This window comes from Cetorhinus maximus, chromosome 17 (genome assembly GCF_964194155.1).
Source record: "Cetorhinus maximus chromosome 17, sCetMax3.hap1.1, whole genome shotgun sequence".
Lineage (NCBI taxonomy): Eukaryota > Metazoa > Chordata > Chondrichthyes > Lamniformes > Cetorhinidae > Cetorhinus > Cetorhinus maximus.
Window position 1 is genome coordinate 9,034,718 of NC_135895.1, and position 25,669 is coordinate 9,060,386.

The following is a 25,669-nucleotide window of genomic DNA, read 5'->3' on the forward strand; positions in this document are numbered from 1 at the left end:
AGCCTCCTATTAAAAATACACATCATTACTGGGACTTGTAAGCTTTGGATTGCTGCTGGTAAAAGAGAACATTCTTTTAGCCTAAATTCAGCTGCGGGGCACTCTTTGCAGGAGTCGGGTGTAAATTCTATGCACATTGGCCCCAAGGTCGTTAATCTGACAAACTGTTTATTTATGTAGAAACAGGCTGCTGATTAAGGGTCACTGTTTTGTTGGTCTAGGCGCCCATGTCAGTCTCGGTTCAGTGAGCAGCTCTCTCCCCTCTGAATCAGAAGGTTTGGAGTTCAAGCTGCACTCCAGAAACCTGGGCACAAAATCTAGGTTTGAAACTCGCAGTGCAGTGCTGAGGGAGTGTGGCACTGTCAGATGTGCCTTTCAGGTTAGATATTAAACACAGCCCCTAGCTTCCCTCTCTGGTGGATGGGAACGATCCCACAGCAATACTTCAAAGAGTAGGGAGTTCTTCCCAGTGCCCGGGCCAATATTTGCCACTCAATCCATGTCATCGAAAGGGCATGGTCATTATTATGTGGCTCTTTGTGGGAAACTTGCTCTGCTGCCAAATGGAGGTCCTACAGTATGACAGTCGCTGTGTTTCAAAACAGTAATTCATAGGTTACAAAGCGCTTTGAGGGAGCTCTTGTGGTGCAGTGGGTAGCATTCCTGCCTCTGAGCCAGAGGCTCCAGGTTTGAGTCCCACCCCAGGATGTGATGGTCAAGGAAGGTATGTTCTTAACGCAAGTATCAACCTGCGAATCCTTCCAGCATATGCCAATGGTAGGTGGTAAGAGTGGGAGAGATTCCTGGTCAGCCATGTGATGGAAAGAAGGTTGGGGCCTCTACCATCACAATCCATAGCTCCAGGCGACAACATGCAAGTAAATGTGCATGTTGCTACGGTAACCTGGACTCCCAGAGTGAACTGTTAACACGCCACAAAGCACCTTGGGACATCCTGAGGGAAGAAGAACACAGTATAAATACATGCTCCTTCACCCCTAGGCGAAGGAGGCTGCCAGGGTTGCTGCTCATTATGCCTATGCAGATGGGGATTGTGATGAGGACAGGATCAGCTTCAACTGTAAAGCTCTGGAGCCCAAGTGCTCACTATCCATATTCACACGGAGAGATAGGGCACTTGATCTGAGGCTGCTGGTACCTCGGACACTGTGGAGCCCAACAGCAGTTTGAAGTCAGGCTGGGAAGAAAAGCAGATACGAAAAGCAAAGACGTCTTCTAACTTATTATCCCCAAAATAAATCTGCAACTTGGGAATTGCTCTTTTAAAAATACGATCTTGGTGCCATTGGCCCTATTTCCTGGCCTGCCCTACACTTTATATAATGACCCAGAATAGAAGCAGGAGGCAGGACGTCTGCGCGTTAGTAAATGGAAGTATCACTCAGCAGGTTACTGGTAAACTCAGGCAAATCACGCCTTGTGTCCCTTTGAGGTTGAAAGTTCCCTTCCCTTCAAATCTGCTCATTGTTCAAGTTAACAAAGTCCCGAAATACCAACCTCTGGCCTTTCAGACTTGGAGTGACAAAAAAAAACCCAGCAAGTTGAAAGAAAGGGCAATTGCCAACTTGTCTTACCAAGATGATTAAACAAACAGGCCCAAGGAAGCTCCAGATGAAGTGATTATCAATTCTCAGCCAGCAGCTGCAATGAGAGGGAGAGATATGCAATGAAAATAAAATCCACATCGAAACAAATTCTCAGTTACATCTCAGTTCAAATCGTTTAGATTCATTCTTGGGATGTGGGCATTGCTGCAAGGTTGGTATTTATTGCCCATCCCCTAATTGTCCCCGGGAAGGTAGTGGTGAGCCATGTTCTTAAACCATTGCAGTCCGTGTGCTAAAGGTGCTTACTGTTGTGTCAGGGGGGTTCCAGGATTAGGGTTAGAGAGGAGAGAGGGCGTCACCGCTCGGCCCAATGCAGTCCACAAGCGCCAACTTTTCAGAAGGGGACGAGTAACTGTTAGCAAAGGATCCTGGCCCAGGTCTCCCTTCACTGAGGTACTGACTCCAACTTCAGCAGATTAAATGCTGATTTAGGCCAAAGCTAGCTAACTCAGCAGGGACCAGCAAGTTATGTGCATTCATAGGGTGCACCCCAGCAACTCACAAGCACCTTCGACACCATCTTCCATCGCCCAACCTCTATCATCTAGAAAATAAGAGCGGTAGGCTCATGGGAATGCCACCACCTGCAAGTTCCCCTCCAAGGCACACACCATCCTGACTTAGAATTATACCACTGTTCCCTCGCTGTCGCTGGGTCAAAATCTTGGAACCCCTCCCTAACAGGGCTGTAGGTAGACCTACACCACATGAACTACAGCGGTTCAAGAAGGTGGCACCTCACCACTTTTTCAATGGATATTAGAGACGGGCCATAAATGCTGGTCTTGCCAGCAACACTCACGTCCCGTGAATGAATAACAGAACAGCGATCTTCTAACCTGTGTGGTTCAGTAATGTGCTACAAGATTTGGGGAGAGCTTAAAGGTGCTGTCCTTCACGTTAAACTTAACGAATGAGGAAGGATGAAGCTTTAGGTACGATGGGGTTGCACGTCTAAATAATCTTAAAAGGAAAGCTCTCCTGATGTGCTATTGTGAAAGACGCTCACTCAACATTTTAAGTTTTAACAATGTAAGGGATCCACCGTACAGTGGATTAAGATTGCATTCCGCACAGAACAGTTGGCGGGGAATTTAGGGGCTGCATGCTATCTACTTACACTTTCTTCGTCCCATAGCTCTTATAATCAACAGCTGCTGATACTCCCACCACGATAGCTGGAAGGAGGTAGCCGCAAAGGTAAAAATACTTCTTCCGAGAGTACTCGCTCTCAAAGACCTCCACCAGCATGAGGTAGAGCTGAACGCCCTCTAAGCACATCCAGGCAAAGGCGGCTAGGAAGAAGAAGTGCAGCACCCCAGCAAATATGGAACAGGCAATCTGAAACAAGAGAAAGACACCTTCAGAAGCTGTGGGAGGGACGTCCCGAGTTTTGGTAGATCATCGTGGAGAAGATGCAAGATGCTTGATTTCCTGTGGTTCTGCTCCAACCTCCCGCCCCTCCCCCCCTCCACCTCAACCAATGGGCAACGGAGACCCTCCCATCCTTGCCCCAACCACCCTCTCCCCCACCCCCCACCCCACCCCATCTGAAGTAGCCAAGTGTCGGAATGAGAATCTCACCCATTTCCAGAGAGAAATGCCAAGCCATTTAACTGATCAGAAGTACATTTTCCCACACTGTTACTTGCAATGCTAGACCAAGGAAGGCATGTACTTCTGGTAATTCTGTTTTTGTTATGTACTTATGCTGCCATTCGAAAAACTTCATCACCTCCTCTTAGAGGTTGATATAATGACACCCGCCATTCAAAAGGCCACTGTGACATTTGTATTAATGAGTAATCACCACTTGCCCAATTTCAATTTTAGCAATTTTTAAATAATTCATCACCTTGCCATGTAATTACATTAAAAAAACATAATGCAGATAGCATATGCATCTAATCTATGCAACCCCTGGAATCATTATGTGAAAGACATGAATATTTGATGAAAAGAGGCGGGAGATTAGAAAAGTAAATGAACAGCAATTACTGAGAACTTGATGAGTTATTAAGCATTAAAATACTCCATAATGTTAGATAGAAAACAAGTTCACATTCGGGCTGTTTAATTCAAGTTGACTAAAATGCAATGTTCCTGGCGCTGGTATGGTATAACACTGCATACTGTTAAAATTGAAATGTGTCACATTTACGAGTGGAATTACATTCAGATAATAGGAGGAGTGCGAGAAAGAGAGAAAGAGTGAAAAAGATAGAAGGAAGGAACGAGAAAAAACAAAAGTAAGAAACAAGGGATGAAAGAACACACTTGCTCTTTTATGGCTTCAGAATGTCTCAAAGTGCTTTACAGCCAATTAAGTACTTTTGAAGTGTAGTAATGGTACACAGCAAGCTCCTGACAAACAACAAGGCAATGCAAAATGATCTGTTTTATTTTGGCTGAGATAAATCAGCCAGGAAGGGACTCCTCATCTTTTTCAAATAAGGTCACGGGGATCTCATACGTCCACCTGAGGCATGGCGGCATTATCCGACAGACAAAAATCAGGAAAATTTGGGAATAATGACTGAGTGATGCCAAGCTTGGGTTTAAGGAGGAAGAAAAGGCTAGAGAAGTAAGAAATTTCGTGGTCTTGAGGTTTTAGAAAGAAGGAGGAACTCATTGGTCAAAAAAAAGTGCTCTTGGATGCCCTGTGAGTACAAAAGGTGATACATCAATGAAATTTCAGATTGGGGAATCTGGATTTCAGCACTGCGATGCACAGAGAGGCACATTAACAACCCTCTGAGAGGAGAACTAATTGCAACACAACATTGCAACATGGATGTATCAGAGAGAGAGAGAGAATGAGAGAAAAGGAGAGAGAGGGAGAGAGAAACGGAAAACGGGAGAGACAGACAAAACACAAGAGAGGTTGCCACAGAGTTGGGTTGTTAGTTAACTTCCACATTAACAGACAGAAGGTGCCTCTTCTACCCACTGGTAGGATCATTGTGCCTGAGATAGTGCGTGCCCTTACACCCCACTATCAGCTTCACATTACAACACATTGGATTTAAATCCAGGTGTGACACTTCCAATGCTTAACTAGTGTGCAATGTGACTCAGTTACGTTTGCCAGAAGCGACATACATTCATATGCGGGGACCCGTTCTCTGCAAACAAAAGAAATCTGTTCAATCCTTGCACCTTTTTGAATTATCTGGGAGCCTATAGTTCCCAGTTGCTTTCCCAATGACAATGCCTTAGCCAATCAGAGTCAAATTTCCAACCAATCAGCACCCTTTTCTCCTGTAGCATAAATTATTGTGATCGTCCAAAATTTTGCATTCTTGTGCTTGTCCTGATTAGTGCAAGATGAAAAGTTTCAGCAACATGGGTCTTTCTTTCCGGCACTATTCTAGTGTTTTTAATCAGGGTGACTGCGCAGGGTAAGCCAAGCTGAATATCTGACCTCAGCGGCCGCTGAACTACCACCACTACCCAAAACCGTAAAACAATGAAAGGGCGCAGCTGCCCCACAGCACCTTTGTAGAATTGGCATTTGAGCCAGAAACTAAGGCCTGCATTATGAGACAGGAGCCAGTCAGGTGTGAAGTTTAATTGGTGATGATTTTTAGTGAGCTGAGTTGTGATGCTCCTGCAGTTGAACAGTCCACCACATTGAGGTGGTGACTAGGCACCCGGGCACTGTAACAGAGGGTAACCCGCAAATATTATTCCAGCAAAGGTCACAATCCTAAATCTTCTAATAAGTTTTATTTCAAATGGCAGAGCTAACCTATTTAAAGGACAGAAACAAACAGATTTAAGTAACACATTGGAAAATCTAGGTTAATTGAGTGCCGATTCAATGTACAACTTGGACAGGGAACTACACCAAGAAATAAGTCTTGGCCAATCTGGTCTCAAGACTAGTTTCAATTGCCTGGAGGGATCGGAGAGGAATTTCCATTTTTTTCCCCCTTTAATCGGTCTCTGGTTTGCTAATCTGTTGATTTTTTGTGCCCGTCCCACAACACGAAGGCTGGTGTGTGATGGGTATTGTTAATCAAGATACTCAGAGCATCACAACTGCAGCGGGGCAGACTCAATGAACCCGCTAGTCTCGCATCTATCAGATGCAGATTTCCGTGGCACCTAATTCACCTCAGAGCTGCGAGGTTGTGATACACAGCACAAAGCAGCTGTTAGGGATAAGTGAGGCAGGCTAACTGGACCTTTCCTGTCCTGGCACTTCCGGACATTCGAAAGCTGTGTGGGCTGGGGATGTATTTGACATGGAGATGTTTCCCCTTGTGTGGACAGCCAAAGCTAGTGGTGGGGGGTCATCTCTATAAGAGAGTTAACAAGAAAACCAAACAATTCAGGAGAAACATCTCAACTCAAGAGGTTGGAACTCCCGTGGAGTGGTTGAGGTGAACAGCATAGATTCATTAAAGGGAAGCTAGAGGGCGTAGTGGTAATGTCACTAGACTTGTAACCCAATGGCCTAGGGAGCAAGAGTTCAAATCCCACCATAGCAGCTGGTGAAATTTAAATTCAATTAATAAAATCTGGGATATAAAGCTAGTCTCAGTAATGGTGACCATTAATGAAATTATCATTTAAAAACCCAGAATGACACCCTAACCTGGTCTGGCCTCCCTGTGACTCTGAATCCAGGTCCACTGCAATGTGGTTGACTGTTAAGTAACATTGTTGAGCAAGCCACATGGATGGGCAACAAATGCTGGCCTTGCCAGCAATGCACATGAAGGAATAATAAAGAAGACAAAAAACATGGGGGAGAAAGGAACAGAAAGATAGGTGTGGGAAGGAGGTTCATATGGAGCATAACGACCAGCATGAATGTTCTGGGCTGAATGGCCGGGTTGTAAATTCGAAGTATTGTTGAACAATCTTTCAGTGGCAGTTTTAAGCAATCAGCTTCACATTGAATGCTCCGGCCCATCATCTCCATTGAGTGGTTTCGATGCACACAAGTCTATAAAGAGCCTTGATTTATGAACTCCCCATCATCGTCTTGAGTGCTCAATACCACAGTTAAAGATGGCTGCTGCTAAGCATGGCCTGAATCATAAGCATTTAAACACTGACATGTCAAGTTTGATATACTGGAGGTTGACAGCGGAGTCATGTTTAAACTCGCATCCACTTCGGAACAAAAGTCAATTCTCCCCAAGATCAGCTCTGCCAGGAAATCAATACCCCAGGCTGGGACCTTACCTCATAGTTAACCTTATCGATGCCCACGAGGAAGATAAATTCTGCGACAAACAGATTCATGCACAGATTCTTGTGGATAGTGTTTCGGTCACTCTGAAGGCCCCGGAAGAAGCAAAAAGTGAAGATGCAAATGGCCAGGCAGATGAGGGAAATGACAATTCCTACCCAGCTGATGATGGAAAGCATCAGTTCGTGCATCTCGCTGGAGTACTGCAGGAGAAGAAAGAGCGGGCAGGTTAAATACAACCAGGCACAACAACAGACAGGAGGAGGCCCTCTGGCCCCACCAAGCCTGTCCCACACAATTGCATACAGAAGAACATCAGGCACAGGAGCTGGAAGAGGCCATTTGGCCCTTCAAGCCTGCTCTGCCATTCAGTAAGATCATGGCTGATTTTCTACCTCAACCCCACCTTACCCCATATCCCTTAATTCCCTCAGTAACCAAAAATCTGTCTTGAATATGTGTAATTAGCACCCACCGCCCTCTGTGTTATAGGATTCCCAAATTCATAACACTTTTGAGTGAAGAAATTTCGCCCCATCTCAGTCCTAAATGGCCCGCCTCTTATCCTGAGACTGTGACCCCCATGTTGCGGGTTCCCCAGCCAGGGGAAACATTTCCTCAGCATCCACCCTGTCCCTTTACGAATTCTGTGTGTTTCAATTAGATCACCTTTCATTCTTCTAAACTCTAGGCCTAATCTACTCGATCTCCCCTCACAAGACCCAGTCTAGTGAATCTTTGTTGCCTCTTGGGGAGGTATGTCCTCCAAAAGTGCACATAGCACTCCAGTGGTGGCTCAGCTATGTCCTGTACGCTTGCTTTCTAATATAAAGCAAGAAAGAAACTGTTTAAAATTTAGTGCATTGCAGAGGGAAGGCAGTGGCATATTGGTATTCTCACTGGACTGGTACTCTAGACACCCAAGGTAATGAGGATCCAGGTTCAAATCCCACTACAGCAGATGGTGAAATTTGTATTCCATAAAAATCTGGAATTAAAAGTATGATAATCATTGTCAATTGTAAAAACCCATCTGGTTCACTAATGTGCTTTAGGAATGGAAATCTTACTTCCTTACCTGGTCTACATGTGACTCCAGACCCACAGCAATGTGCTTGACTCTTAAATGCCCTCTGAAAAGGATATAAATGCACAGATGGAGGCCTTTCAGCCCTTCCTTCCTGTGCCAACACTTCCAAAGAGCTATCTAATTGGTTCCACTCCCCTGCTCTTTCTCCCATAGCCTTGAAAATACTTCTCTTTCAAGTATTTATCCAATTCCTTTTCGAACGTTGAATCTGCTTCCAACGCCCTTTCAGGCAGTGCATTCCAATTCATGGCATAAAAATGTATTCTTTCATCTTCCCTTTGGTAGCCAATGACTTTGAGTCTGTACCCTTTGGTTATTGATCCTCCTGCTTGCGGAAACAAGCCCGTCTGCACCACAAATTTGGCTTTGGTGCCACGTTAACCAAAACAGATACTGGTATCATTCAACGAATTTAGAATCGGAAATGCTTATAACACAGAAGAAAGAGGCCATTTGGCCCATTGTGACAGTGCTGGCTCTTTGAAAAATTAGTCCCACTCCTTCTGTTCTTTTCCCCTGCAAATTTTTCCAAGCACTTATCCAATTTCCTTGCTGAAAACCATTGAATCTGCTTACACCACCCTTCCAGGCAATGCATTTCAGATCATAATATCTCCCTGTATATATATATATATATAAAAATTCTCCTCATCTCCCTCTCTGGTTCTTTTGTCAATTGTTTTAAATCTGTATCTTCTGGTTACCGACCTTCCTGCCAATGGAAACAGTTTCTCCCTATTTACTCTACCAAAATGGCTTTGATGTGTTTCAGAAAAACAGGACAGCTGGTCTTTAAAGCTGCACGACTGGTGGGTAGGGAGGGGAAGGAAGGGTTTATTTCGCCTGTGTGTACGGTCTCCCGCATGTGCACGGAACCAGCCTCATAAATGCATCGACAGCTCACCTCCACCTCCTTGTGGGCCATGATGATTGCAAAGTTGGTCAGGTGCCGACACTCGCACTTGGTGTGAGTCCTGTTGGTGTTGATCAGCTTACAGCCCTGGGTGGACCAGAAGCCCATCATAGTCCGCTCTGAGTAACTCCAGAATGAGCAATTTGCATTGAAGTAGTTGTCAGGCTGGAGCAGGTTGAAAGGCGAGGAGAGGTGCAGAATGGAGTTAAAAGAAAGAGGAGACAAGAGAGAATGTCAAACCTTTATTTCATCTAGGCACAGGGACTAACAAAGTCAAACGCAATGTAACGCAAAGTAGTTTTTGCCTAAACTATCAGACAGCATTTTAAGTAATAAAGGAGCGCTGTACTAATCAGTTAAATCCTGAGATTGAATAAGCCGTTTCTGCAACTAATGAAAACCATGGGTCCACTTTCTGCTATTCACCAACGTTACTTTTAGGAGCTTCATGTTGCTCTGAGTGGCTGGATACTGGCCTAAAAGGCAAACTTACGTCAATATGCGCCAGGGTAAAGACAACAGGTTCGGTCACATAAATGCGGCTGGACTCCTTATTGATGGATGCGGCGATGATGTGGGAGTTCACTGCGATGGAGTAGTTCCGCCCAGTCCCGTCACCTGCCAGTTTGATCGTTGCATTCTCTGTGGTCAGAAACTGCCCCAAGCTTTTGTACAGAGTGAAAACCAGCTTCGCTACACAAACCGGGAAAGGGTGGGGGCAGAGGAGAAAAAAAAAAAATCTCGTTTAAAACAAAAAAACAACAAAAGCAGCCCACCATCCACCCCTGCAGAACGCAGGTGCTTTTTGCCCCCTAGATTCATGGCTGCTGACACAATGCACAGCTAGGCTGGGGAAACTGGGGTTGTTCTCCTTGGAGCAAAGGAGATGGAGGGGTGATTTGATAGAGCTGTACAAGATTATGACGGGCTCAGATAAGGTAGACAAGGAAAAGCCGTTCCCATTAGCTGATGGTACAAGAAATATGGGACACGGATTTAAGATTTTGGGTAATAGATACATGGAGGATGTGAGGAAAAAACTTTTTTCTTTTTACGCAGCGAGTGGTATTGACCTGGAGTTCGCTGCCTACGGGGTGGTGGATGTTAAAGTCACTGTTCATACTTCAAGCAAAGGACAAACCTGGGGCCAGCCTTTTCCTTAACACAGGTTTATTCCCCAAGAGCACAGGCACTGACTCCCGTTTTCCTCCCCATCCACCCATGTAAACCAGTTCTAGTATACTTAATAATAATTCGCTAACCTTTCCCCAATTGGTAACAGCTGGTCTCACTTACAAACTAAAACTAAAACACGCACTTCATTGTAACAGGATTCCAATATTAACGGCAGGAGTGGAGAAGATTAACGATTTCCAAGGGAAATTGGTTGGGCACTTGAGGGCTACGGGGATAGAGCGGGGAATGGGACTGACTGGATTGCTCTACGCAGAGCTGGCGTGGACTTGATGGGCATCCTTCTGTTCCAAAACCACCCTATAAAGAAACCCACAGTTAATATAAACCATCGGGAAGGGGTCATTAGAGTGAAAGGGGAAAACAAGGGTCTTTTCTTTAAAAGTGCAGTAATCCTCACCGCAGGAAAGATTCCTGTTACCTGGCATCTGCCACTTACCGGTCCGGCTGTTTTGCTTGACGGTGTTGCCTGATAGGTGGATTGAGTTTCCACCCATGTAGCCCTGGGGGAATCTCAGATCCTTCACCTGGCCCTCTGTAATCAGCAAGCCAACCTCCAAAACTGCATCAGCACCATCACAGAGAGGCAGGGGAGAGAGAAGGCAAAGAGCATTTTAATTTTAAAACCGTGCACTCAAATTACAAAGCATAAGACAATAATTTGTGCTGTAAAATCCTTACTTTGCTGTCACCTGCCTTTTCCCTCAAACGGATTTATTCGTTTATTTATTAAAAGGATGTGGGTGTCGCTGGCATTTATTGCCTATCATTAACTGCCCTTAGGAAGGTGGTGGTGAGCTGCCTTCTTGGATCTTGAGTCCATGTATTGAACCTACTCCTACGGTGCTGTTAAGTAGGGGGTTCCAGGATTTTGAACCAACAACGATGAAAGGACGTCAATATATTTCCAAATCAGCAGGGTGTGTGACTTGGAGAGTGGTGTTTCTGCGCCTGCAGCTGTATCCTTCTAGATGATCGAAGTCACAGGTTTGGGACTGGACCAGCATTTCTATAACGCAGTGATCAGCAAGCGTTGGGGATGAGCGAGACACCACAACATGTAATAGCATGGCCACTTCCTTAAAGCAGGAACACAGCTGCTCACTTTATTAACCCCTCTCTTTAATGGGCATCTTATCAAAGCGTCAAACCTTATATCTTACATTTAAGGATGGCAGTGTGCAGGTTATAGTTTTTGTTACTTTTCCCTCTTCTTCCAAAGGTGCTCACCCATTGTTGGGCTTTGGTTTTGTGGGCACTAAATATCTTCTGGCACCTTGACAAAGAGCAAGCTGAGATAGCTGATTTCTGGAAGTCTATCGTACCTTGAGGAATGAAACTGGTTGGAAAGATCCAACAGCTGTGAAGCTCACAGCCCTCTTTTTGAGCTCACTGGAGCATAGTGTCTGGAAGTCACGGTTGAAAACAGAGGTTCCTACTCCAATAAGATACCCCGTTCTTCACGAATATCGTGAACTTTTCCAGCTGCAATGAAGAGCCGGAGTGCTGCTGGATTTTTTTCTCCATCGATCCTTGGCCCAGGATCCCTGAAGATAGTCCCAATGACCATAACTGCTACCCTGGGCTGAGATAAGCCAACTCACCAAAGATTTAGGGGACGATGGTGGCGTGGTGGTAATGTCGCTGGACAAGTATTCCATAGGCCCAGGCTAATGCCCTGGAGACATGGCTTCAAATCCCACCATGGCAGCTGGTGGAATTTGAATTCAATTAATAGATTCTGGAATCGAGGGAAAAGCCACATCATTTTCAGGTTAGTGTCCTAGGCCCAGCCATCTTCAGCTGCTTCATCAATGACCTTCTTTCCATCACAAGGTCAGAAGTGGGGATGTTCGCTGATGATTGCATAATGTTCAGCACCATTCATGACTCAGGTACTCATTCGTAACTCATGTCCAAATGCAGCAAGACCTGGACAATATCCAGGCTTGGGCTGACAAGTGGCAAGTAACATTTGCACCACACAAGTGTCAGGCAATGACCATCTCCAACAAGACAGAATCCAACCATCACCCCCTTGATGTTCAATGACATTACCATCACTAAATCCCCCACTCTCAACATCCTGGGGGTTACCATTGATCAGAAACTGAACTTATAAATACTGTGGCCTCAAGAGCAGATCAGAGGATAGGAATCTTGTGACGAGTAACTCACCTCCTGACTGGGCACTAAATGCTGGCCCAGCCAGCAAAGCCCACACCCCATGGATGAATAAAAAAAAAATAAAGCTAGTTTCAGTAATGATGATCCTGAAGCTATCATTGATTGTTGTAAAAACCCATCTGGTTCACTAATGTCCTCTAGGGAAGGAAACTTGCCATTCTTACCATTTCTGGCCTATGTGTGACTCCAGGCCCACAACAATGTGGTTGACGCTTAACTGCCCCCTGAAATGGCCGAGCAAGCCAGACAGTTCAAGGGCAGTTAAGGATGGGCAACCTTGCTAGTGACACCCACATCCCATGGAAGAATAGAATAAAATTCCCAGTGTTGTTGCTGTATTGGAATAGATTGAAAAGGGGTGGGAGCTCAAGTAAATTTTTTATCAGTTACTTCTGGCCGGCAGTTTCTTTGACATTGGATAATCGAGGGAGAAGCCACAACATAAATGTGACAGAAAAATCTCGCCTGCTCGCTATTTCTGGCTAAATAGTAAATGCATTTGAAAAAAAACTTGGGCCAAGATTTTCCGTTTGGGAGCGGGAGCGGGCAGGCGTGGTCTCGATTGCCGCCCGTGATCTGGTCCGCGCACCCATTTTACGCGGGCGGGCCAATTAAGGCCCGTCCAGCGTATTTCCCGACTCCTGTGGACATCGGGAGTGTGCGGGCGGCGGCGGCGGGTTTGTACAGGCCGCTGGGTCCAACGGCGACCCGGCAGTCTGTTTAAAAGACGGCCTAGCAGCCTTTTGTAAGCTGCTCACAATGGCCAGTGCTAGGCCGCAGCAGAGGGTGAGCAGGCCAGGCTGGAGGGTAGGCCTTAAGTGGCCCGTTAATTAATGGCGGGCATGTGTCGGACTTCATCGAAATATCGCGATGGCGCGCGGTGACATTGGGACGCTCGTCCGACGTCGCTGCAGGTCGTTTTACGCGCGGACTTGCGGGGCCCGCCACACTGCCCCCACGTCAAACGGAAAATTCTGCCCCTGGTTACAGACTCCCGGGGGAAAGAAAACACTCGAGTTTTTTTTTTCGATCTGAGGTGTCGGTGAAAAATAGCATCAAGAGGAAATCTATCTCTATCGTGTTCATGAACACAAGTCTCAAAAAGCACTGCGGGTGTACCGACACCACGGGGACTGCAGCGGTTCAAGTAGGTATCTCACCACCACCTTCTCAAGGGCAATTAGGGATGGGTAATAAATGCTGGCCCAGCCAGTGACACCCACACCCCGTGAATGAATTAAAAAAAAATGAATTGTTCAAACTGCAAAATGTATTTATAAAATGCATGGATGGCATTGTTTTTTTCCTGGTGAACTTGTAATGCAGTCAAAGGCTGAAGACCAGAAATTGCACAGTTTCATTATCACGCACGTAACATGGAGCAGGTACAGCGGTGTGGTGGTGCAGAGATTTCAATTTTTACCATGGGCGTGTGAGAGTTTGAATTTATTTTCTATACATATGTATCTGTAAATAATCATAAAAAGTGACCATGAAACTTTACTTCATATACCTACATGGGATGTGGGTGTCGCTGGCTGGGCCAGCATTTATTGCCCATCCCTAATTGCCCTTGAGTAGGTGGTGGTGAGCTGCCTTCTTGAACCGCTGCAGTCCATGTGCTGTAGGTACACCCACAGTGCTGTTCGGGAGGGAGTTCCAGGATTTTGACCCAGTGACAGTGAAGGAACAGCGACATAAATCCAAGTCAGGACGGTGAGTGGCTTGGAGGGGAACTTCCAGGTGGTGGTGTTCCCATCTATCTGCTGCCCTTGTCCTTCTAGATGGTAGTAGTCATGGGTTTGGAAGGTGCTGCCTAAGGAACCTTGGTGAGTTTCTGTAGTGTATCTTGTAGATGGTACACACTGCTGCTACTGTGCGTCGGTGGTGGAGGAAGTGAATGTTTGTGGATGGGGTGCCAGTCAAGTGGGCTGTTTAGTCCTGGATGGTGTTGAGCTCCTTGAGTGTTGTGGGAGCTGCACTCATCCAGGCAAGTGGACAGTATTCCATCACACTCCTGACTTGTGCCTTGCTGTGCATCTGGAGTCACACATAGGCCAGACCAGGTAAGGACGACAGATTTCCTTCCCTTAAGGACATTAGTGAACCAGATGGGTTTTTAACAACAATCAATAATAGTTTCATGGTTACCATTACTAAGACTAGCTTTATATTCCAGATTTATTAACTGAATTTAAATATCACCAGCTGCTATGGTGGGATTTGAATCCATGTCCCCAGGGCATTAGCCCGGGCCTTTGGATTACTAGTTCAGTGACATTACCACTGCATAACCGTCTCTCCATCAGCACCATCTCCTCATGAATGAGGAAGGAGGGCTGCCCACTATGTCTCATCCAAATTAAGATTGGATAACTCTAAACTGGCCTCTTATTGAAAAAGGTGATTGGAGGAGTCATTGATCGTGGCATCAAATGACACCTGCTCACTGAGGCCTGGTCTGGGTATCTTCAGGACCAGTCAACTCCAGACCTCATCACAGCATTGATTCATACGTGGACAAGAGAACTGAATTTCAGAGAGATGGGATTAGCTTCCTTCAATGCTGAGGCAGCACTTGGACTAAGTTTGGTATCAGGGGCAGCCCAAGTAAAACTGAGGTCAGTTGGGGTCAACAGGAAATTTCTTCAATGGCTGGAGAGGCACTGGACATAAAGGTGGCTGTGATTATTGGAGGTCCCAATGAAGTGAGAACAGGAGCTCCTCAGGGAAGCGTCCTCCATTCAGCTATCTTCAGCTGCCTCATCAATGACCTTCCTGCTGTCAGGAGTGACAGTTCACAGTCCACTGTAGTGTTCAGATCCTTTGACAACTCTTGAGATAATGAAGCAGCACATACCAGCTTATAGCAGGACCTGGACACTATCCGGACTTGGGCTGACAAGTGGCAGGATCTTTGCAACTACAATGGCTATCCCCAGCAAGAAAAGAAAAAGGCTCAACTATCCGCGCAGACCCCTTTACTGGTGCCACCATTGTTGAGTCCTCACCATCATCATCTAAGGGAGGGTCAGCATGAGCCAGATGCTTCAGTGGACCAACCATCATCTAGAATATGGCTGCATGAGCAGCCTAGAGGCTGTGTAGCTCACCACGTGTATCCTCAAAGATTCTACACACTTTGCAAGGCTCGAGTCTGGAGTGTAATGGAGTACACCCCACTAACGTGGATGGGTGAAGCTGCAACAACACTCAAGAAGCTTAACACCATCCAGGGCAGAACAGCCTGTATGACTGATACCCCTGTTACTAGTCTGAGGAGAGATGGTGGTGTAGTGGTAATGACAGTGATCAGATGTTGGGATTATTTGGACCCTACGTCTATGACATTCCTGGGAATGCCAAGTCCCATTGTACTTCATCTACTGCTGCCTCGACATCAGTCAACTTCGGCACTGGAGTCAGCCCCAGGGAACGCCACGGTCAGTGTGATTCAACTGCAGGTGGGGGTAGGGTTTCCTCAGGAGTTCTCTCAATTCCCTGAAGTAATTTCAGCAACAGCTGGGACAGATGTCTGTGTCCACCATTTTCCCAGCAATCTTACATCAAAGGAGATTAGGGGACTTCCCGATGACAATTTTCACTCCATTACCTTTACAAATTCAGCCACTGGGGAGGTTGAGTCCAGTTGTAATTTGTGTCATTCGAAGAGCAGGGAGTGTGGGTAAGAGACAAGTTTTTCCTCTTTTTAAATTCATTCTTTCATGGGATGTGGGCATTGTTGGCAAGGCCAGCAATTTTTGCCCATCCCTAATTGCCCTTGAACTGGGTGGCTTGTTCAGCCATTTCAGAGGGCAGTTACGAGTCAGGAGTCACATGTAGGACAGGCCAGACCAGGTAAGGATGGCAGATTTCTTTCCTTAAAGGATATTGGTGAACCAGATGAGAGTTTTACAACAAATATATCACCACCGTCAACACCTCTTTTTCCTTTTGTCTATGACATCTTTTGGTTATCTCCACCTATCACTGGCCCTCTATCCAGCTCTACCTGTCCCACCACCGCCCCCCCCTCCCCGCACCTCCTAAACCAGCTTATATTTCACCTCTTAACTATTTTTCCTTAGTTCTGTTGAAGAGTCATAGGGACTCGAAACGTTAGCTGTGCTCCTCTCCGCAGACGCTGTGTCAGGCCTGCCGAGTTTTTGCAGGTATTTTTGTTTTTGTTTTACAACAATCAAAGATAGTTGTCATGGTCACCATTACTGGGACTAGCTTTCAATTCCGGGGGGCCAGGATTTTACTGCCCTGCTGTGGTGGGTCTGCACCCCTCCCCGACGGATGCGGTGAACCGTTTAAATCTCTGCTCAGTTCGGCAGGACTGTAAAATCCTGACCAAGAGTTATTAGCTGAATTTTCAATTCTATCAGCTGCAGGGTGGGATTTGAACCCGCGAGCTCTAGCCTGGGCCTCTGGATTACCAGTACCAGTGACGTTAACACCACGCCACCGTCTCCCGCCCGTTGGGAGGCAGCCAGGAATAAATCTTTTTCAGGAGTGATTTCAGGAAGCAATTCTTCGCAAAAAGGGTCGGGGAAATCTGGACCTGTGTCTGCCAAAAGCAGGATGAAGCCCGTGCTCCATTGAAAATTTCTAAACTGAGATTGTTCGATTTTTTTGTTAGGCAAAGGGTGTTCAGGGAAGCGGAACCTAGGCTGGTAGATGGAGTTAAGGTACAGATCAGCCATGATCTAACTGAAGGACAAAATAGCCTCGATGGGCTGAATGGTCTTCTTCAGTTCAATGGTCCAGTTGTTTGGAATGTAGGGACAGGAGGTTTAAGCAGAGGCATGAAATATAGCCGTTGTTATGCAACAGAAGCTTGTGCTCTTGCAACACTTTAAACATTTTACAAAAGAGGTCAGCGGGTCAGTGCAATTTTATCAGAAAGTGCAATCCTGCTGGTAGACATTAGGCAATAACCATCTCTAAAGCAATTACAGGCCACTTTAGTGCCAATTGTGCTCTGTATACATTCTTTGGTGTCTGTTTCCAAGGCACAATCAGATGGGTGGAATGTTTACTCATGATTGGAAAGAAGCTTCTATTGAATGCATAATCTGCAATCCTATTGAGCACAAGGGCTTGTTATTCAAAAACATAATTTGCCACGATCTGCAGATCGTAAGGCAAGATCTGTTGCCTTGTGTTCACGCCTCGAGATGTCAGATTGGATTAAACTCTCTCCTGTGTCCGTCCCAAAGGTTTTTTTTCCTTTTTATCACTGCGGGCACTGAGCGACTGCATTCCTTTTGATCCACAGATTACTGGGCTCAGGGAAGGGCTGTTTATCATCACATTTCCTTGCCAAAGAATGGGAATGCTGACATTTTCTCTCCCGTTTTCTTGGACAAAAAACAGGTGGCGAGGCAACGGTCCTGCTCTGCTCTGACGACAGCGGTACGCTGGGTTTGCAGTGTCCATCGAGGCTCAGGGGGTAGCACTCGCACCTCTCAGTCAGAAGAATGTGCGATCAGTTGCACTCCAGAGACCTGGCCACAGTGCAGTACTGACGGACAGGGGCATTCTCCTCGGTGCCCTGGGAAATATTCATCTCTCAAACAACATCACAGAATCTCACAGTGCAGGAGAGGCCCTTCGGCCCATCGAGTCTGCACCGACACGTGAGAAACACCTGACCTACCTACCCTAATCCCATTGACCAGCACTTGGCCCATAGCCTTGAATGTTATCATATGCCAAGTGCTCATCCAGGTACTTTTTAAAGGATGTAAGGCAACCCGCCTCCACCACCCTCCCAGGCAGCGCATTCCAGACCGTCACCACCCTCTGGGTAAAAAAGCTTTTCCTCACATCCCCCCTAAACCTCCTGCCCCTCACCTTGAACTTGTGTCCCCTCGTGACTGACCCTTCAACTAAGGGGAACAGCTGGTCACTATCCACCCTGTCCACGCCCCTCATAATCTTGTACACCTCGATCAGGTCGCCCCTCAGTCTTCTCTGCTCCAACAAAAACAACCCAAGTCTATCCAACCTCTCTTCATAACTTAAATGTTTCATCCCAGGCAACATCCTGGTGAATCTCCTCTGCACCCCCTCCAGTGCAATCGCATCCTTCCTATAATGTGGTGACCAGAACTGCACACAGTACTCCAGATGTGGCCTCACCAAGGTTCTATACAACTCCAATATGACCTCCGTACTTTTGTAATCTATGCCTCGATTGATAAAGGCCTTTTTCACCACCCCACTAACATGCCCCTCTGCCTTCAGAGATCTATGGACACACACACGCCAAGGTCCCTTTGTTCCTCAGAACTTCCTAGTGTTATGCCGTTCATTGAACACTTCCTTGTCAAATTACTCCTTCCAAAGTGCATCACCTCACACTTTTCAGGGTTAAATTCCATCTGCCACTCATCTGCCCATTTGACCATCCCGTCTATATCTTCCTGTAGCCCAAGACACTCAACATCACTGTTAACCACCCGGCCAATCTTTGTGTCTTCCGCAAACTTACTAATCCTAACCCCCCTACATAGTCATCCATGTCGTTTATATAAATGACAAATAATAGGGGACCGAGCACAGATCCCTGTGGTACGCCAATGGACACTGGCTTCCAGTCACTAAAACATCCTTCCGTCATCACCCTCTGTCTCCTACAACTAAGCCAAATTTGAATCTAACTTATCAAATTACCCTGTATCCCATGTGCATTTGCCTTCTTTATAAGTCTCCCATGTAGGATCTTGTCGAAGGCTTTGCTGAAATCCATATAAACTCTGACAAAGTTCCTTCTCTGTTGGGAACACCACCACCTGCAAGTTTCCTTCCAAGCTGCACACCATCCTGACCTGGAGCCATATTGCCATTATTTCACTGTCACTGGGTCAAAATCCTGGAGCTCCCTCCATGAAAGCACTGTGGTTGTATCTACAACAATTACAATTAGGGGACGGCATGGTGGTATTGTCACTCAACTGGTAATCCAGAGACCCAGGGTAATTCTCTGGGGAACTGGGTTCAAATCCCAATAAGGTAGATGGTGGAATTTGAGTTCAATAAATAACCGGAATTAAAAGTCTAATGATGACCATGAAACAATTGTCATAAAAACCCATCTGGTTCTCTAATGGCCTTTAGGGAAGGAAATCTGCTGTCCTTACCTGGTCTGGCCTACATGTAGTTGGCTTTTTAAAAAAAAATGTCTTCTGAACAAGGGCAATTAGGGATGGACAATAAATGCTGGCCTAGCCAGTGATGCCCACATCCCATGAATGAATGAAAAAAACATGGATCTCAGTGGTTCAAGATGGCGGCTCACCACCAGTTTCTTAAGGGCAATTAGGGATGGGCAATAAATGTTACCTCGCAGCGGCACCCACATCCATGACTGAATAAATAAATGTTGTTTGTGGGACTTGGCCTTGAGCAAATTAGCTGCCTCGTTTCTTCCATTTGAACAGCGTCTACACTACAAAAAGTACTTCATTGGCTGTAATGGTGGTGAAAGGTGCTATACAAATGCAAGTTTTCCCTTTCTTTTCTACAAGCGGGGAGGCCTTTCAGAGTTTGAGCCCAGCCAACATCTCCACACCCCTCCCACCTCCCTCCGTGGCCTTGTATTATCTCTATCTACATTGCAGCAGAACCTCTCACCTATGTTCTCGGTGGGCACCGTGACTGTGGTCGGCTCCATCAGGTTGTCGGCCAGGACGAAGGCCCCTTCTTCCAGCGTGTCGAGCAGCAGCGTTGCCGCGTGAGCCTGTTCCGTCACATTCATGTCCTTCCACGACTGCAGGGCCTCTGGTCTGAGCAGGTTGTCAACCGTGTCCACGATGGCCTGGGTGGAGTTGTTGAGGGGGGTTGGGGGGGAAACAGCTGACATCAGTATGGCCTCGGTTCATTCAGACACATAGACAAGTTAACAGGTGAAACCTTTTCCTCTACTGTCAAGACCTGAATAGGGGACTGTGACCTTTAAACTAGAGATAGGCTGTTCAGCGGTGAAGCCAGGGAACAACGAGTACTGGAAATCAGGCACTCTAGCCATCTAAGAAGCTGTGAAGGCTGGGGGCCAGTTGGAAACTTCAAAACTGAGGTTGACAGGTTTTTGTTCGGTGGGAGTGTTAAGGGATAAGGAACCAAGTCATATTAATGGAATTGAGATACAAGTCAACCATGATCAAACTGGATTGCGAAACAAGCTCGAGGGGCTGAAAGGCCCCTTCCCCTACCTGTGCTGCTATAATAACAATGAAGTACAGAATGCAGTTTGTGTGTGTGTGTGTGACAAACAACCTTTCTATCTTCTGTTAAAAACAAAAAACTACTGCGGATGCTGGAAATCCAAAACAAAAACAGAATTACCTGGAAAAACTCAGGTCTGGCAGCATCGGCGGAGAAGAAAAGAGTTGACGTTTCGAGTCCTCATGACCATTCGGCAGTTCATGAGGACTCGAAACGTCAACTCTTTTCTTCTCCGCCGATGCTGCCAGACCTGCTGAGTTTTTCCAGGTAATTCTGTTTTTGTTTCTATCTTCTGTGCTCACTGAGCTCATCCAGAACAATTGGCCTTCTATAGAGAGTCACCTGCGACGGCTTCTCTCCCCACTCTCGCACCATTGCCTCTGATGATTCCCCGGGGATTGATCCTATTTCTCATCTACGTTTTGCTCCTCAACAACATCATCTGAAAAAAACCATCAGTTTCCACCCGAACAGTGATAACACCCAGCTCTACCTCACCACCCCATTCCTCAACCCCTGCACTGTCTTTAAACTGTCGGACTGCTTGTCTTGACAAATCAATGCTGGATGAGCAGAAATTTCCTCCAACTCCTCCTCCAGACACCATGCCCTGAGATGACCATGATCATGGGCTTCCATTAGACTGGCCCATGATTATGCTTGGCGAAGTACTGCAGTTGGTTTGCCATTGCCTTCGGCAGTATGGCCGAGCAGGAAACTCTCCTGCTCTTACTGTCTGCCATCAGGATTTACAGGCTGATTAATCAACCAGTTTGGCCACGTTATGAAATGCACCTTCCTTGGCCATCAAATCATGAGGTGGGACTGGGAACCTGGAGCTCCTGACCCAGAGATAATGATGCTACCCACTGGGCCACAACAAGGCCTCCCTACTTCCTCCAACTAAATATTGAGGAAACTGAAGCCGTTTGGTCCCCACCACAAAATACTCTCCCTCGCTGTCGACTCTATGCTGCTCCCTGAGAACTGTATGAGGCTAAATCAAGCTGTGTACAACTTTGGGGCAGGATTTTTAGGTCAGCGGGTGGGCAGGTGGGCGGGCACGCGTCCGACCCGATAGGACGCAAAATCGTGCGAGACGACATTGGACGAGCGCCCCAATGCCATCCTGCGCTCGTGCGATACTTTTGGTCTGTCAGAGTGCGCAAAAGTCAGAAGCGCGCCCGCCGACACTTAAGAGGCCAACTAAAGTTGCAATTGTCTTTAATTTTACATTGCCTTTCCAACCTTACGGTTGGCGGACGGGCAAATCAGCCAGGCGGCCTTTGCATTTTTCTTCAAACCCCATCCACGGGTGGGATGTGGTTTCTGTTATTAAATGAAAGAAAAAGAAAAATCTACAGACAGCAATTTTAGAATGTACACGTTGAGGTGACTGATTGTGAGCTTGCACATTTTTTTTCCCCCTGATTTTAAAAGCTTTATTTCACGCTTTTCAGGTCTCCGGCTCCGAGGTAGCTCTCTGCCTTCAGGGAGCTTCCTGTCAGCGCTTGCCCTCTTCCTGCAACCCCCCACCCCCCCCACTCCCCACCACCACCCCGGCAGTGCTGAGCTTCTCAGCGCGCACTTCACACCGGTTGGCCGTTAGCTTGCCAGCCAGCACAAAATCGCGGCCGGGGGCCAATCACGGTCGGAGATCCGTTTCCCAGCCCCGCCAACCTAAAAATTCAGGCCCTGGCGTCATCTGACCTTGAGGTGAGGCATCAACTACATTTCCAAGCTATCATTCAGACTGCCCATTTCTACCTATGCAACTCTACCTCTGTCTCAGCCCACCTACTGCTGAAATCCTTATCCATGCCCCTTGCAAACTCTAGACTTCACTATTCAAATGCTCCCCTGGCTGGTCTCCCATATTCTACTCTCCGTAAGCTGGGGGCTATCCAAAACTCTTCTGCGTTTGTCCGAACTCGTACCAAGTTCTGTTTACCCATTGCCCCTCTGCTCACTGAACCATATTGGCTCCTGATTAGGCAACGCCTCAACCTTGAAATTTTCATCATTGTTTTCAAATCCGTCCATGGTGCCTCCCCATCTCCGTAACCTTCTCCAGTCCCACAACCCTCCGAGAAAACACACTCCTCCAATTCTGGCCCCTTCAGCTTTCTGGATTGTAATCATCCATCACTGATGGCGTTGCTTCCCACTGCCAGGGCCCCACGCTCTGGAATTCCATCCCTAAACCTCTCCGACCCTCTACCTCTCTCTCCTCCGTCAAGACACTCCTTAAAACCTACACCTTCGACAAAGCTTTTGGTCAATTTTCTCCGAATATCTCCTCAGCTCAGCGTCAAATTTTGTTTGAATGCCCATTGGGACGTTGAACTACATTAAATGCGCAACATAAATACAAGCTATTGTTGTTTAATGGAGTGAAACATTCCAAGATGTTTCCCAAAAGCAGTCCAGGAGGTTCTGGGAAGACAATAGAGACAACAAGCGCAGCGTTAGAATCATTGAGGAAGGCATGCAAAGATGTGGACTAAAAGATGGACTATAAGGACACTTTTGAAAGCAGGGAAAGATATAGAAAACCATCATTTCATAAGAAATAGGAGTAGGCCTTTCGGCCCCTCAAGCATGCTTCCTCATTTAGTAAGTTCGTGGCTAATCTGGTTGTGCCCTTAACTCCACTTTCCTGCCTGTCCCCCATAACCATAGGCTCCCTTGAAGATCAAAAATCTGTCTAACCCAGCCCTTGAATATATTCAATGATCCAGCCTCCATTGTTCGTTGGGGAAGAGGATTCCACAGACTCATGACTCTCAGAGAAAAGAAATTCCCTCTCATCTCCTTATTAAATGGGAGACCCCTATTTTCAACTGGTTCCCCATGCTCTGTATTCTGCACATCACAGCGGTTTTTGGAAGACAATTCCATCTCAGGGGGATCTGTTGGCTGCATGATGAGCCACTAAAGGAAGGGGGTGGGATGTGGGGTGGACGGGGGGGTGGGGTGGAGAGAGGGGTTGATTATTGAGCAGCCCCTAATCAAAGCGGGATGAGCAGAGATGCTGAGTTGGCCAAGGAAAGGTGCAATTTGGCCATGGAGTGTGGATGGGCTTCCCAACGAGTACGCACATGCTGAATACTTCCCATTTTGGGCACTCTGAGGACTGGGCAATCCAATTAGAAGCAAAGTAAAGCTTTGCCCTTTCCCTGTCCCAAGAATGAGTCCACAGAAGGATATCCTCATCCTGTAGCCGCCATCCTTTTAGAGTGAGGTGTCAGTCAGCGAGAGCTGGGGAGCAGTACACCCCTGCCCACTGGCAAATGGTTTGTAACTGCTCAAAATTCACTGATCAGACAAGCCAGGAGTAGGTTAGTTATTTTACACTGTCATACGTTCCTGCTGAAGTCTAGCCTATCTCTGTTACTTCTCAATACACACTCTCTACATGTTAAGTACACAGCAAGATGGCAGCTATCCTATAATCCTATAACAAAGTGCAGCTGGTCTTAGCCATATCGACTGTGGAAGGATGTCTATGTGAGAAGGAGAACTGTGGCCTTAATGAGACATAGGATTGACCAACCTAAGCACAAACTGTATTGCTTTGTATTTTATATCATTAGACACAATTTGCAGTGGTGATAGGGTGGAACTCACTATAACAAGGCATCTTAAAGGCAAACAGCATTTAAGGCGAAGCTAGATAAGTACACGAGGGAGAGAGGATTAGAAGGATATGCTGATAGGCTGAGATGAAATAAGGTGGGAGGAGATCTGTGTGCAGCACAAACACCGGCATAGGATTGCTGGGCCAAATGGCCTGTGTCTGTGCTGTGAGCTTCTGTGATGCAAATCAATGCACGTTGTGCTCAGCTTGCCTGGCTCCTCAAATGCGGCGGCAGGGTCAGACTGGGCAGCCAGGGTGCTGACAATGGCTGTTGCCCCCGTTGTAGAGCCTCAGAAACTAAGAATGAGTGTAACCACGGCAGAGAATTTTGGGAGGAAAGGCAGTATTGTCCGGTTTGCTGACCAAGCTAGCAGGCTGATGGTGTGTGAGGTTGCAGCCTTTTTATGCAAGAGGAGCACGGATAGTCTCAACAGATGAAAAGACGTGCACATGGGGCGGGATCGGTACATGAGAGGCACAATGATGAAGAGAGAGATGTAAAAGGTATAAAGGGAGGCAAATAATCAAGTACAGACGGAGATTAGGGAGTGATATACAGAGAGGAAAGGAGTGATCACAGGACATTAAACTGGGATTAAATACAGAAAGAGAAAGATGCACACAGGCTTTGAGAGGTATATACGGGGAGATGGAGGGAGAGGTAAAGAGAGAGATGGATTGAAACAGATGCAAAAGATAAACAGATGGATTAATTGACAGAGATAAACCAGCTAGATAGAGAAAACAGAGATATAGAGAAATAAAGAGATACAGATTACCTACACTTAAGTGTGAAATAGATAGAAAAACAAGAACCAGACGGAAAGACACGCAAACCTGCACATTCGGTGATTCCTGATTAACATCTCAAAGAACAGATCAATCGATATTTAAAATCTGGACATCCTTGTTTAACAATGGAGATGGCAAAAGGTCACACACAGGTGAGCCTCAGTCACACACAGCTGAGCCTCAGTCACAGTCTAAGATTTGAGGGAAAGCTTTATAAATCACCGGGCTGACTGGGAAAGATGCAAAGTGAGAAAAAAAAAACGCAACAGGAAAAACAAACAACTGGAGACCATTACAATCCTGTCAGAAAGTAATTAAATTTAATCAATTTAATCAGTTAATCAATTCCATGCTCTAATGTATAGTTAATGCAAGAGTGAATTAGGCAGAGGGATTTTCATGCTGTATTTCAGAACAGTGCAACTGAGTAAATGCTGCAGCCTCTCTTCTCTTTCCCACCACCCCCCTCCCCATCCCCCCATATATGCCTTTATCTGATCAATGGTAATATAACTAGCTCTCGTAACGAGGCACTTTATGCAAATAAAAACAGGATGATTTTAAACAGTGGTTTGTATCTGCCAGAATGATTAGAAAAAGTCTACCAAGGCTACTGTCAGCATAAGATTAATTATCCTAATCCATCTTAATATCCTCTTTCTGTCTAGTTTCCTAGCCACCATGACCTTCCTAGCAGGTGGAAGATACTTAGATGTGGCATTACAGGCTCTTTTTTCCCTGCTCTAATGGGAATCTGAATAGTCAAAATGCTAATATCAATTCT

At 46.3% G+C, this 25,669-nt stretch overlaps 1 protein-coding gene across 5 annotated transcripts in view; it reads right to left on the minus strand.

Annotated features, from left to right (window-relative positions):
- The window catches only part of adgrl2a (adhesion G protein-coupled receptor L2a), an 865,273-nt gene that overhangs the window by 44,921 nt on the left and 794,683 nt on the right, over positions 1–25,669 (minus strand). For all 5 annotated transcript variants that reach the window (XM_078560693.1, XM_078560690.1, XM_078560691.1 and 2 more), the window contains 7 exons: positions 19,863–20,046; positions 10,471–10,593; positions 9,331–9,530; positions 8,829–9,002; positions 6,828–7,037; positions 2,749–2,969; positions 1,596–1,662 (listed from right to left, as the gene is read on the minus strand). In XM_078560693.1, the coding sequence (XP_078416819.1) occupies positions 1,596–1,662; positions 2,749–2,969; positions 6,828–7,037; positions 8,829–9,002; positions 9,331–9,530; positions 10,471–10,593; positions 19,863–20,046 (1,179 nt within the window). The remainder of the gene's footprint in view (positions 1–1,595; positions 1,663–2,748; positions 2,970–6,827; positions 7,038–8,828; positions 9,003–9,330; positions 9,531–10,470; positions 10,594–19,862; positions 20,047–25,669) is intronic.